Source organism: Thermobia domestica, chromosome 7, assembly GCF_964235325.1.
Source record: "Thermobia domestica chromosome 7, izTheDome1.hap1.1, whole genome shotgun sequence".
Taxonomy (NCBI): domain Eukaryota; kingdom Metazoa; phylum Arthropoda; class Insecta; order Zygentoma; family Lepismatidae; genus Thermobia; species Thermobia domestica.
The window spans coordinates 31,301,834-31,317,756 of NC_137460.1; the positions used below are offsets into that span (position 1 = coordinate 31,301,834).

The following is a 15,923-nucleotide window of genomic DNA, read 5'->3' on the forward strand; positions in this document are numbered from 1 at the left end:
GTCAGAATTCAAATGAGTAAGCATTCATAAACAGAGGTTATGTGTGGACTCACTTTTCTATTAGACACTGAACGTGTTACAGTACAAGATCCAGTCCACATAAATCTATATACTGGTGTAATTGCTTCATTCCTTGGCCTGTATTCGAATCGGGAAAGTATTGTTCATTTTTTTCAACCAAAGATGTTGCCGCAGTTTTACCTCGTTTCAGTTATTAAGGGCTAAACCCAACGTCCTGATTTAACAAGAATTTCTCATGATCGAGGACAACACTAGCTTACTATATATGGAAAATAAATGATTTATTTCAACTAAAATGTTAACAAATGCTTATTTTCTATCCCACTGAAATGTTTAGTACACATGTATACTGTAAAATGAAATGTGAATAGTTATAGTCGAAATCATTTTGAAAGTTATTGAAACGGTAGTCGAGAGGAAAATATTAAATATTATTTTAAAAAATGGAAATCTACTTTTGGGATAATTACAGTACTTTATATATTACGCACCCTTGCTAATACCAACCAACATATATTAAATATGTATTAGATGAATTGCACAGTTTGCAACAAAAGTTCTCTCCGTTTATTCAGTTCAATTGTTTGCTCCTAAAATTAGTACTAAAGTGGTAAGAAAATTAGAGAAGCATATGAATCCGCAAATAGTAAAAAATGTACTTCTGGGAGCAGGATACACTAGTAGTACTGTATGACGATAGCCACTTATTAACACAACGAACAGAAGAATACGACTGTCGTGAACAAAGTTAGATCAAAAGAACACCAATGAGTCTTTCAGGAAGTGGTATGGACGGGTTGTGGTGCAGAGCCAAAAAGAACCGTAAATTATATACAAAAAAGCTCACTGCGACAACAAATCACGGCGGGATCTCAGTACTGGTGTAGGGCAGAATGTATGCTTATTGTGTTGAGAGACTAGTGCTTTATTGATACAACCATGGATCATATCTGCTACGTTAACATTTTATATGCTCAAATGTGGAACAATATTAAAGTAACTCTCCAGTGACTAACTTCACCCAAGACCATGACCTGAAACATACAGTCCTCAACAATAAACTATGGTTATTATGCAACATGCCACGCTCTATGCCAACTATCCTCCTTTGCCTTACATCAATCCAATCGAAAATGTCTGTCATATTCTCGAAGAACGAATTTGCAAACTCTACATCTACAACAAAATTTACCTCAAGCAGGATTTTTTCAGAAGAATGGGGATGATTAGTCGACAAATAGAACCTTGGTGAAATAAATCCTACAACGGCTACAAGAAATAATCGAAAGAACAGGTGACTAAGTTAACTAGTAAATAATTCCTTCATTCCTTAAATATTATGATTAGAAATAATACATATATTTCTTGAATTAACAAAAAAGTGCAGCATTTTTCCGTCTTGCCTTAAGAGCAATAGAAACTATGCAACATAAACGTTCCAGGTTTATTAAAATTACTCCTAAAAGACTTGAAAAACTAATTTTGCTGCACAAGTAACCTCTCTCTACTTTTTCTTTTAGATATTAAAAGTCAACAAACCATACCTTTCTGATGCAGAATCCTCTATTTGTACAGCACTTATAATTCTAGTTTGATAATTCTGGTTAGATTGTATCGCAATTATGTTATTCCTCGATTCCATTTCGACTGAATTCTCTGGAGAACTTTCAAACCCTGATGACTCTCCTTTGACCAAGGGAACAAGACACTTGGACACAGAAGATAAACTTGCATTGTTAGTTACATCACGTTTCAGACATTTGTCTACCAATTCTGACGTGTGTCTATCAGGTATAGGATCTTGTATTTCTTGCGTTGAATCTTCACCCTGACTTTGTTCACGAATTGTGTGTTCATTGGGCTTAATATTTATTTTCCTTGCGTTTAATCGTGAAATATCCATCAGCGGAACATAGCAATTATAAATTGATGACTTCTCTGTTTTAAGCTTAGGTGCATTATCGAAGCATACAGGACCGATGCTTTTAATTACATTATGAGCTGAAAAGATTTCTTCCATGCTTTTTACATTAGCTTTTACATTTCTATCTTTTAACGTTTCTAACTTTATGTTCCTTTCTGAAATAGTTACTGCAGGAGGAAGTCTTTCACACAATACAATGGCCTTTTTAAGTGGAAGCATTGTCGTACATAAAGAACGAAATATCTCTTCTTAAAATATTACACTGAATAAATGCCTTAACAGGAAAGAGTTCTTTCATGTATTTTCCATAGTTCATACAGCTGGTCTTCACATTTGGTTCATTGAAATCTGTAAAATATAATAATAATTATTACTTATGACCTGGTAGGGTCTACATTTGTTTGGTAGTACTATAGGAAAAATTAATATGATTGGAGCTGTAATCGCAGATTAAAGTGAACTGATCTCTTTGGGCTCAAGCACATGCATATTTGCTTCTTATATCATCAAGTTTACAGCTACGAAACCACATGATGCATTATAAGACATCTGAATAAAATTAAACAGTCATATATCACACTGCCTGTATCTCTAATACTTAATACAGGCTTTTCTATAGTATACATCTTTTTAGTAATATAATTACTAGTATTAACTTACTTTCCAGAAATGAAGATATAACAAAAACAAAATCAATTATGATGGAAAAGTTTGGGAAAGTAAAATTATGTTAGGAAAGTATATTTCGAAAAGTCTAAAATAAAAAAAAAAAGTAACACTTCCTAAGCAAACCTAAATTAATTGCGACCGAAGGAGGAATGTTTGTTTCGAGAAATAAATATCTACCAGTGAAAAACCAGTCCGGTATGCTAATGAACGGAATACTAAATTACATAATTAATAATCATGAAAGATCTACACGAAGCAGATAATACTAGAGACCCACATTACATAACTTACTCATTTTTCTATTTATTAATTTATTTTTTACATGAAAGTCGTTTTAGTCTTAGCATTTCCTAGTATGTCACTGTAACAGAAAGTATATTACATGGCATAGTGTTACCAAGTAAGTCTGTTACGAATCAAAAAACTTTATATTGTTATTTTTGTAATTCTAGGTAAGGTAATATAATGTAGAGGAAAGTAGAGTAAGAGTTTAGTTCAATATAGTAGCTCATTAAGTAATGCGGTTCAGTTCTTGATTATATTTCTAACGTCGATAAGCTATTAAATTACAGTGAGTGTAAGCCAACTGTAATTTCAGTTTGAATGAACTAGTAATTAAGCACGTTTCACAATTAGTTTGCTATTATTGCACCTGTTTTATTTCAGCCGAATTCCAGATAAATTACTCTTTCAACAATGAAATCTTTCAGTTTAACATCTCATCTTTACGTCCTGTAGACTAAGAAAGACAGGTAACTCATTCAAAGAACGAAGAGAAAAAAATCGCTGATCTCCATTTAAGAGTCCCTATCATTGCGAAATTAAAATACCACTAATTTTACAGTAATTATGTGATATCTTCAAATAGATAAAAGATAATCGAAAAGTGGAGCAAGACCTCCCTAGACGATGTTATTTTGCATGAGGTACCGTTATCACGAGTCACCTAGTAGCTTTCCGTTTGCAGTTATTTAGAAACGCGAAAATAAATGCCGATTTTCTAAATGTCTGGAAATCGAAAGCAGATAAATGAGTCATGATAACGGTATCTCACGCAGAATAATATTGTCTAGGGAGGTCTTGTTCCACTTTTCGATTATCTTTTATCTATTTGAAGATATCACATAATTACTGTACAATTAGCGGTATTTTAAATTCGCAGTGATAAGGCCTCTTAAACTATTGCTACCACAAATTTTGAATAGACAAACTACACTATCCTGATATAAGTAAATAAATATTGATGAATGAGTTTCATGGAGGAACAAGTACTTCATGGAGCAACATTTGACGGAATTAATAGCTTTAATTATATGTAGCAGACAACTGAATACGGCATCGATCACATCTGTTACAGTTTAAACCATTGGTTAGAATGACCTGCTGTTTGTTTGGCGTTGCACAAAACTAAAGTGGCCAAATCCATACACAGAAGCAAATATTTTCTACATGAAAATCTAGTCCTAGTCCTACAGTCGTGATACGAGAATTTAAAGCCGAATTACTCCCTTATGGAATATGGTTAATTTTATTCCATGACATAATGATTCATCATTCGTGTCTTACGTGGCAGTTCGTTACAGTATGAAGTGTGGTTAAGCATGCTGCAGTACTTACATCATGTATTTCGCACCCATCTTAATACACTACTGTATTTAACAACTTTTCAGTAGAATAATTGAGAATCGTGCAGTGTCGAAAGCTTTCACACTCAGCTAACCGTAGATCAATAGGTAGAAAATTTATCTTTCATTTTAGATCGCAACGTGATTTGAAATGTAACTTGTTGCACATAAGGATGGGCCAATTTTGTCTCCGCGTTATGTGTGTGGTTTTGTAAGCAGAAAGTTCATTAAGCCAATATTGCTTGACGGTTCATGTTCATCTGTCAACTTACACTGCGGGGTTACTGGTGGATTACGGGGTTCATGCACTGCTCATATCATTTCTCAAGTATATGTTGGGTTCCGATGGATCCAATGTTTGGTTTATTATATCGTTTCGTACCATTTGCACTCCATATTAATTCGTTTAAAAACTGCTGAGGAAACACTGATCATGAGCTGATATTGGCATATTCCACGTTCCCAAATATATGACCCCTGTTGATCTCAGACTATCACATTCTGGGGATTATAAAAATATAAATTGCACGTTCATTTAAAATTCTCGTTACAAAATTACACGTACACATTTCCCGAAAATTGACTGTACCAAATTGAATTAATCAATGGAATATAAATTTAAAAGTATAAGCACAAATTCACCACAGAAGTTGTTGCTACAATAAATTGTAAAATGAATTTCGTTTAACAGGACACTGCTGTTACTAATGTCTAAATTGAAAGCACAACAAGTTTCATGATGAAAGTTGATTTCTTGAGAGTTATTTTTATTTTTTTCAGAAACTGGTGACACTTGCAACTTGCGTGGATTCCATTTCGATGTAAAATTCTCACTATGAAACTACAATTTTTGGATTATCACGTAATAAATCATTAATTTAAACTGAGATTGGCCAACGTGTTATGGAAAGTTTCTAGCTAGTATTGCGGTTTGTGTGTCTGAAATCCATCATAAGTAAAAATGAAAAATATTCACCGAACCACGGTATTTCAGATACGGAAAATTAAGTATTAAAGTAAAACGAAGCTGAGTCAGCTTAAATGAAATAGCTTTGCACACTAGCTCGCGGACTAAAGAGCAGGAAGTCATAGAGACCACTAAAGCTCTTCTTTTTATTCTTGGATCAGAAAACAGAAAGAAGGACAGAATGAGATCATTCCTCAATGGGGTACTGCAGCCAGTGTGAAAATAAAATAACAACTTCGGTTGAATTTATATATATCCCTGTGAGGTTATGATGAGTGTATGAGACCTTTTATGTTGTCACCGGCTTAAACAGAAAAGGCTAATATATTTATTAGCTCAACACCTGAAAGCAGATGAAATCAGCTATGGATTGACCTCTTGTATATGCTAAACATACTATAAAAGCATATTGCAATAAATGGCACATCTGGTCGCCAGAATATTTTCTAAGAAATTCCATTTTACAAATATATACCTCTCTATACCAGTAAAGATCATTTACTACTGTGTAGATTGAAAATGCAAACTAAAATTCTGAGAGATTGTAGCAGTCTTAAAAACCTAAAATTTCAACGACTGGATTCAGAAATAAAGATTTTCTCAATTCTTATGTGTATTCCTTTAATTCCTACTCTGCAAGTGATTTACTATCTCAATGCAACAATTCTGTAGCACACGCAAGAAATACTGGTAAATTACTTCCGTAAGTTCAAAAGTATTTTATATATATTTAGTGAGAATAATATTGATTTCTTGAAAGTTATTAATCGTGTGCGACTCACGTTTTACTGCGTTTCAAACAGTTTTCATTTCATTAACTTACTGAATTTTGGAATCTAAAATTCAGTATTATTTGTTTTGATAAATTTTAGTGTGATATTTTATTCTTATTATTAGATTTATGAATTTATATATATATATAATCGTTCTTTGATTATTTTACAACTAGCTCATTTCTCTCTTCTTACATTTAAGGCTTACCATAGATCTGAGAACAGCCATAGCTAAAATACACAACCATTTCGTGTATATAAACACTTTTGCCATTGATTGACATCAACAAGATAAAAAATAACAGTAATATTCCTTCGGGAAATTAAACAATTGACGTAAACAGTATTCCACCTAAAATATCTTATATACACGTGAAGAATTATTATTATTTTATCTTTTTAATTTTTAAACCTGAATATTTATTAATAACTGTTGTAATCTATACCTATATTGTTTATAACGTCTGAATAGAAAGTAAAACTCCTGTTAATTAGTGTTATTTTATATGTTGCAGACAGAAGTATTTGCTATTATTCTTATAGATTTCTTTTTTTTTAAATTTAGATGTAGATACTAAAAAGTTTTCTTAAAACTACATCAGAATTGTTATTGAAAAAATATATATTTCGATCGGTTTATATAAAAGGATTGTAGGTTGTCTTAGAATAGTAATTTAGAATTGTGTCCGAATGTTACAAATTAACTATTTTCCTATCTGAGATATTTACAAGCAACATAATTTGTAAAGTGCAACATTCAAATCTTTTATTTCACACTTAAATAAAAGAAAAAAAACTTTAATTTCAGACAATGGCTAATTGGATTTGCTCGTTAAGTTTGTGCTTCGTTAATATATATCTGTATTGTTGAACTAGCATTATCTTGGATGGTGAATTCAAATGCACTAAATTCATCAGCGTGAGTTCGAACATTGATTTTTTTAAAGCGGACATCTGAGACGAAAACACAATACCTGAAAAATAGATTTACCAAAAAAAAGTTAGATTACTTTATTGTTTTTGATAGATATGTCTTTAGGACTTACAACATTTATTTTGTAGGTTCAAGTTTCACTTACCGTTTCTATTTTCTGTTGTTTCTGAAACATGTGTGGTGGATTTAAATAAATTCTACTAAGTACTATATGATTGCTGAAATTTGCCTGTAAAAGTTTCCCTGCAAAATTACTTCAAGTGATTAGAACTCCCATACATCGAGTCAGCGCTGACGTATACTGGAAACGATTTCTTAAAAGAAATCTAGTTTCCATATTAGACATAATATTATTGATAAATATGTATTGCAATTAGTGTTGTAAAAAAACGGTTTTTTTTCTGTGAAGTTTTTTTTCAATAAAAAACATCGTTCTTTTTCATGTTTTTTTCAAATGTCTGTTTTTTTTCTGGCAACTATTATTTATTGATTTATGTTGCAGATTATTGAAATAATCAACAGAACTTGAGTCGAAGCCCTCGTAACTTACAAATCGTTTGTTTCTTTGTACCTATACGAGCAAAATTGTGGGATTATTCCTTTCGGACCGAGGTCATTTTTTGGCGTTTTCCTACATTTTCAGTTTGTGACTTATTGCTCAAAAACCATTCATTCGATTGATATGGTTAAGGCCTTGTTTCTTAGAAAATGAATGTGGCTATTTTTTGGTGTAAGTTGTATTGCAGTGTTGCCAACGGGTGGGAAATTATTGAGAGAAATGTAGGGGTGAAAATTAACAAAAAATTCCCTAACCGAATTTCATTTTTTTTTTTTTTGGTATCTAGCACCACTGCTGCTATATGGCTTCAAGTCATCTAAAAAATTCTTTGGTATGTCGACAAGGTACAGTGAAATACTGAAGTCGCTGGCTTTCATTCAAAGAGGGAAAGAAAAAATTCTCTCTCATCATACACATGAAATTTTGACACTTTTTACGCCTCAGAAGCAAAAATCAACAGATAAACCGGGGCTACAGCTTCTCTAATTATCCTATTAAAACTTTTTATGGTGCGTTCTGCAGGCCAAAGAGGAAGCTTTCAGGTAGTGGTAGGTTTGTTTCAATTTAGCCAGCAAGAGATAAATAATAGCGAGGAAAGGGAAATTTTCCGAAATTTTCACCTAAAATCAGGAATTAATTGTTTTGGCTGGAAACACTGCCATCAGACAGACGAAAACTATCTGAAAATAAACCTTAGTACACCAATAATATATCCTACAAGTACCGTGGCGGTATCTAACAGTTAAGCATGAAATTAAAAAAAAAATATCTCATTCTATCTCAGAAATTCACCATTTTCTTACTATTTTCAGACCATGGTTTATTATAAACCTCAACTGTACTTCTTCTAATTATTCTAGTGATTTTTTATGGTGCGCTGTGTAGGCTAAGGACGAAGCTTTTAGACACTGGTACGTTTGTTCGAGTGTAGCCAACAAGAGGGAAATAATAGAAACAAAATGGGAATTTTCCAAAATTTGCCCCTAAAATCTGGAATTAAAATTTTATGTAGCTGGCAACACTGCTATCAGACACACACACACAAACTATCTTAAAATAAGCTTTGATATCCCTCTAATACATCCTACAAGTATTGTGACGATATCTAAAAAGTAAGCATGTCAATGAAAAATATCTCATTCTAAGTTACCTATAAAAAATCACAGTTATCTTTCCAATTAGAGAACAAAGTCTACTGTAAAACTCAACTGCACTTCCCCTAATTATCCTATTGAAACTTTCTATAGTGTGTTGTGTAGGGCAAAAACGAGACTTCCAGATACTGGTACTTTTGTTCCGATGTAACCAACAAGAGGGAAATAATGGAGACAAAACAGATAATTTTCCCAAAATTTCCCCTAAAATCTGGAATTAAAATTTTCTGTAGCTGGCAACACTGCTACCAGACAGACGCAAACTATCTTAAATTAAACATTGGTACACCACTAATATATCCTACAAGTATTATGGCGATATTTAAGGAACAAAGCTTCTAATTACCAAAAATATATTACGGTAAACATAAAAGAGGAAAACTAGAAAAAATTAAGGGTTAGAACCTAAATACGAATTTTTCGTGCGCCCCCTAATTATCCCATTGTAACGATCTGTACTTGCGTTTGTTAAGTAAGGACAAATGTTCGATTGGCGTAAGTTGACTTGCACTCGGACGTATAGGTACGGATTTATAAACAAAAATCTCGAATTTTTTGCTCAAATTTAGGAAAGTTTTAATTTCCCTAATTAGTAACACTACGCGCAGGCCCTTCCAATTGATGTCAACAGTTAGGTATCCATCCGAGGTATCTACCTGGCAAGTCATAAGGAGGTCTTTCTACAACGAAGGAAGCTACAGGGAAAAAAGTAAAGGAAATCTGAAATTAGAAAATTCTCGAATTTTTGACTGGGGTGAAATTTGAGAAGGAAATTAGACACCAGAAGAAAAATAAATTAATATGATAAAGTATGGGCTAACCATATTTGACAAGAATAATATCTCGATATCTTAATTAGTGTCCACACAGGAGCGATTTAAAAAAGTGACACGTGTCACTTTGACCACCTGGGCCACCTAGTGTACATTTAATTACAGTTTTTTGACTACTAACCCGTGTTGTTGTTGTAGTTATAGTCTCGACTAATAATAATATCGTTTTGTAAACAATAACTTTATAAGGAAAATTCTCCCTCCTTTTTACATCTTAGTTCCAGCACTCTTGGTGAGAAATGCAGGGTGTTTCAAAAGGAATATCGAGGTTTTAAGTCTTCGTAGTACTTATTACATTTTACGTACAATTATAAGCAATGCATCAAGTAAAAGAGCACCTCAAACAGTCTTTGCTACAAGTGTTCGATGTGAGATTCATTCGTCACACGGTACACATCTAGTCGATAGGCGAGAAAGGGCCATAAACTTTCCGCCATATGGCATAAAACACATTCAATTTAGGGGAGTCTCGTTTCAACTGTACCATCTCCTGAGGATTTGTAGACGGTCAGATGCAAGCATTATGAGTGTTCACATTAGCTCTTAGGTGAAATGTTGATTTATCACTGAAGACGACACGATCCAGAAAATCTTCATTGTTATGCAGCAATATTTCACTTGCGAAATTGGCACGTAAACCGTAGTCTGTAGGCTTTAGACCTGTAGCAACTGCAAACGATAAGAACGTAGTTTCAAGCGTCTCCTTAATATTCTTCACACAGACGGTTGTACTGTACAGATTCAGTCTTTATTAAAACACAAAAAGCTTTCTGCTCTCTAGTCTCCATCTTTGCTACTTGCTCTTTCTAACGGCAGAGAGAACAAACAATGCATGTACATGCTTGCGTACAAAACTGAGTTGCTCTTTCATTTCATATAATATTTATAATTGTAAGTTAATTGTAATAGATACTACAAAGCTTTAAAACCCTAATATTGATTTTGAAGCACCCTGCATTACTTCAAATTGTGTCATCATATATTCATGTCATGTATATACATATCAGGGCCGGCCCTAGGCAATTTGTCGCCCCGTGCAATGGCATAATATGCCGGCTCCCCCTTTTTCCAAAAAGAATAAATCTTAAAAGTCATGATTTTAAGCATGCTACTCCAGCATGAACAACGAAGGGGAGGGTAGTCGCACTCAAAAAGGCTTAAATACTTACTGAAAATGCAATCCCGTTGTGTCTGTTTTTTTAAATTTATCTATTATGTTAGTGAAAGATAAAGCAAACATATCTACAGAAGAGAGATGGTAATCCTTTTTATAGAATTCAATATCGAGCTTCAATCTCAATGTATCGGTTTGCAATACCAGTGCAACTAGCTCTTTTATCTTTATTTCTTGATTTTTCTTCTACATCTATTAACATTTTTTTTAAAAAAAACTTGTTTCTATCTTCAATGATAAGGAACTTGTTTCTGACAAAAACAAGACTAGTTGTCATATCAAAACTGTGATAACTTACTAAATGGAACAGATATTCGCTACTATTCGAGAATTGAATTCCTGCATTTGAAAACAAGCAATTTGTGCTAGGATTGATTCGACCATTTGCTTTAGCATTGTCCATGTGACCTTTAACTAATGCAACCTAAACATAATTTATGAATGTAGTATTGAAATAGGTCAGCTTAGTAAATGTAACTACCATCATCATGAAGTCTGTTTCCAACAAGAAATATTTAATTTAAATAATATACTTATAACTAGAGACCGGATGTTAGGCAAAATGCATATTCTTTAATGCTAAAGATATGATCAAAAATGACGTTTTAAAGTTTATATCGGGGATTATAGTTTCGATTTAAGCCAACTTTATTTTGCCTATTTTGCCCCTCACTGCCTAAATAATTGCTTTAGTGCCTAATGTTGCGTATTCTATGCATTTTCTTTGAAATAAGATTTAATTGGAAAATATGTATAATTTATACACTGTAAATAACACAAGCACATGGTACATTACAATCTCTCTCTCTCTCTCTCTCTCTCTCTCTCTCTCTCTATATATATATATATATATATATATATATATATATATATATATATGTGTGTGTGTGTGTGTGTGTGTGTGACTTTGTTTTTTACATATAGAATGAAAGAAGACTATGTTGCTATATTCTTTGAACACTATTTATGACGAATCTATTTTCTTCATTATTTTAGTGCCTATTTTACTGCTTATTTTTTAAATTTTAAGTGACTATTTTCCAAGTTTTAATGCCTAACCATCCGGTCTCTACTTATAACAGATTTTGCCTAACCCTCCAAACTTGCCGCTCCATGCAAATGCAGGTGTTACAGATATGGTAGAGCCGGCTCTGCATATCATATATATCTAGTCGACAAATTATTTATATATGATATTTAGAAAAATACTATTAGGCAAATTAGTATTAGTTTTTACCTTTAGACAAGTTAGACATTATTTTCGTACATATTAAAGGCCTGCGTTCACGAAAAAACAAAATTTCATTTCTACTTTTATTTCTTAGTTGATATTGATGAAAACTGCTGCAACCCGAATTGTTAGTAGGTATGCTATTCATATAAATTGTAAAATATTTGTAGCGTATCAGTATCTAGCGTTTAATTTATGTTGCATTTTACGGTGATTACACCTACATAAAAATATTTCATACTTAAATAGACGTAAGATACATTAAAAATGACTATTTGAAAAAAAACGAAATTTAGAAAAAAAAACGAGAGCCAATGTTTTTTTTCTAAAAAAACGTACATTTCTGAAAAAATACGAACGGTATTTTTTCTATTTACAACACTAATTGCAATTACAGGTTCTCTACAGTTCAATACGGATTCACCCAGAATTCTCTCAGTCACAAAATGCACGAAGCATGTTCTATTAATATGACAAAGTACAAAGTCTCTGTGTAATAAAATTTCATGCTACTAATCTTTGCTATAAATTTACACATATGATTCTTTTACAGAAAAGAGACAAAGCTTAAAGCAATCAAATTCTCTTTCGAGCGCATCGAAAAATGAAAAAATGAAATGAAATCTTTAAGTTTTACGTCCCACGGTTATGCCGGTTAGGCTAAAGGAGACGGTGGTAATGAGAGATGAGTGAAATGGTGGAATGAAGAGAGTGGGAGGAAACGGGAGAACCCCGAGAAAACCCACGAGCACGGTGTGTGTCCACCACAAAGTTCACTTGGCGGAGGCTGGGATCGAACCCGGGTCCCCAAGCACCAGAGGTGAACGCTCTACCACTGAGCCACCTTTGAGCGCATCGAATTTTCGCACTCCTGGAGATAACAGAGATGAACAGAAAACATAATTATTCACTGCGTGGTCAAAAAGGGTAATTTTCGATTTATACCTTCACCTGTGATGCTTTTACTGGAAACAATTTCCATTTTTGGAAGTTTTAAACATAATATCTTAATAAAAGTAAAATTTTAGTGTGTTACTTTTAATGAAGGGAGTTGTATAAACGAACTGTTTCGAACGTATACAATAAAGAGTAGGAAAAATAAAATTCTCACCATCAGCTTCATAAGGAAATTCACATGTTCTAAACCTTTTACAGTTATTTATGGAATAAGCCGTATGAACATAACAAATAGTTAGGCAAGTACACTCATGTTCAAAATTATTGTCACATATCTATAGCTGTATTTTTGTAAGAATATAATTTGATAATGATTTTGCAGGATACTTCTAATACTGACACCATGTGTATAATCGGGAAATGTATATTCGTGGTCAATTTCATACGAAAATAGTTATAAATACGAAAATTAGAGTGAGTTATACAAAATGTTGCTAAATGGACAAGAAAGTTTTAATTTCGTTTCATTTTGTTTATTTACTATTCTTTTGACATCAAATTTGCAACATACATGTCTTTGTCGATTATACTCATACAAACATTATAAGAAATACCGGGCGAATTCGTTATCAAATTATACTTCTACCCAACATATTTATAGGCATGCTACAATAATTTTGGCATGAGTGTACATGTTGCAGCTACTCAAAAGCTTCCTGAATGAACGGAAGATTCCAATGCAACTGGAGACGGCTTTATTTGATACCTCCTATAAATGTCTAGATAGTAAATACAAGTTATTTTTTTGTTTGACCTAAAGTACGTTCAGTAGCAGTGAAGAATAAATGTATCAATATTCACAAAATTGGGAGCGCAAATGTCTTATAGCAAAACGAAGTACGTTTAGTAAATATTTAATATGCATACATCTCACTGTCAAGGTAAGAAACATGATTTTAGAGAACAAAAATTGCTACACACTATAGTAAACAAATCTTCATAAGGGAAGTGTTGCAAGTTGACAACGGCGAAACTATTGAGGAACGATGAATAGTCTTTCCAATATTTTGAAACTTTGCCAGTATAATATAGTACATTTGGAGAAAAAGAATGCCTGCAGCCTATAGCTTTAGTTCTCCAATCCTCATCAAAACAATAAAATTTACGCGTATTTTTGTTATTTCTTCACTTCTCTCGAGATCTTGTTCAATGGTAATTTGCAATTCAGAGTTGCGGTGCCGCCTGACATGGACATAAAAAGAATAGGAACCTTTTTTTGTATGTGTGAGTAAGTATGAATACAGCAACATGACCAAAAAAGGAGATAAAATATTTATTTTAAACGCAAATAAAGTGCATAAATAAGAAACATCTACAGGAAAGAATTAGAGAGTGATAGTAATGATATATTGGAAAATGTTGTTTACTGATTTACAAACATAATTCCAGATAGAGATGAATGCCAGTTTAGAGTGGACTATCTAACAAATCTAAGAGATAATAATAATAATATGTACGTAATAACAAGAAAATTGGACAATAGTTGACTAGAATTTATCCGTTAAAATAAGGTCGTAGTGCAGTTATATGCAGTTTCGAAATTAAATAAATCTACGAGTGTATGTGACATTTCATTGTATAGCTTAGGGACACTGTAGAACAGAAATCTTTGAACTATTGACAGTCTAAATCGTAGAAAAAAAAAAAAGATGTGTGTTACGTGTTTTTCTAGATGGAATTCAGAAACACAATCCTGAGAGTAACGTTTCGGATCTGAATTGGCCATGTCTGAGTTTATAGAGATGCATGACATCACTGATTTTATGACAAGCGTCAGCTAGTTGAATATTTAGTGTTCATAACAATTTGTATTTTGTCATTGCACATGTGCGAAACACTCTGAAACATACTATTGTTAGGAAGAAGTTTAGAACTGAGTTAGAACGGGACAGGTTTGTAGAGGCTGCCATTATCCAGATAGATGACCAATATTTTAATTTAGGAGAAATTATTGTCTTGTAGAATGTTGCCAAGGAGGGGAAGTTATGTATCTCTGTTAACCTGTGCAAAAGCCCTCGAAGGTGCATCGATTGTTTAGTGATAATGTTTATATGTTCCATAAAAGTTAGTTTTTTGTCAAAAGTATCTCTGAAATCTTTATGACTGTTGACTCTCGTGATGGATGATCCATGTATGTTGTTGTATGAAGTTTGTATGCTATTTTTCTTTAGGGAAAATGTTATGGATCTACTCTTATAGGGATCTAACTTTTAAGAGCCATGTTTTACACGAAGAGGAAAAAATATCTATGTCGTTTTGAAGTAGGTGGGAGTTTTCAGTACTTTTCATTTCCCTGAAGGTTTTACAGTCATCTGCAAATAAGAAGATTCTCCTGGAATTTGAGTTGAAGCCATTAGCCGGGCCATCCATATATAATATGAATAATAATGATATAAATGTTATTTTGCCGTAAAAGAGTGATAAATTATTTTCTAAATTTAACCTGTTATTTTTGAAAATATCATATGAACATAGTAAGAGGAAAAATCGGTCCTGCACAATCGTTTTATTACATCATTGTGGGTTAGGCAGAGAACAATTGTGGTCATGACGTAAAATGTGGTCTAACAAATAATGAAATTCCCATTACGAACACACCCTTTGGTATGAAATTTCAAGTGCTAGTAGATCAATACATACTACTAACCTCAACTGAATTAAATAGATGTCTTTGTTAGGAGAACAATATTAACATTTTATATAAAGTAGCCGCGTTCCGTCATTGGATCGTGCCACGCACTTAGTGGGGCAAAAACTAAACTTAAACATAATAATGTGACACAGCAACAGTTCTTTTCTTCTCTTTAATAATCGAGAGACGAAATAAATACAGCATATAATATAAAGTGATTTCTACCATGTGTTTCCTGTATTTAGTTACCAGGCATTTTGAAGTTAGATAGCATAATTTTTACAATTGCACAATTGTTTCTACTTCATATTGAATAACATAGAGCTACAACGTCCTCTTTAATTCTGGAATGAGTAAGTAAGGAAGTTGCAACTTATCGACTCCAATTTTGTCTTACTATTCCTGGCAAATAATATAACGTTGGTGATATTGTATGGGAGGCGCGGGTGGATAAAATTTGAACAACTAAT

General features: G+C 32.8%; 1 protein-coding gene across 4 annotated transcripts in view; it reads right to left on the bottom strand.

The window, feature by feature from the left end:
• LOC145689980 (uncharacterized) overlaps nt 1-15,923 on the bottom strand; it is a 49,667-nt gene that overhangs the window by 10,224 nt on the left and 23,520 nt on the right. For 3 of the 4 annotated variants that reach the window (XM_081764418.1, XM_081764416.1, XM_081764414.1), the window contains exon 2: nt 1,566-2,293. In XM_081764418.1, the coding sequence (XP_081620544.1) occupies nt 1,566-2,164 (599 nt within the window). In that variant the 5' untranslated portion in view covers nt 2,165-2,293. Of the gene's footprint in view, nt 1-1,565; nt 2,294-7,058; nt 7,188-15,923 lie in introns of those variants that run through there. The other variant, XM_081764417.1, reaches the window with a different exon arrangement.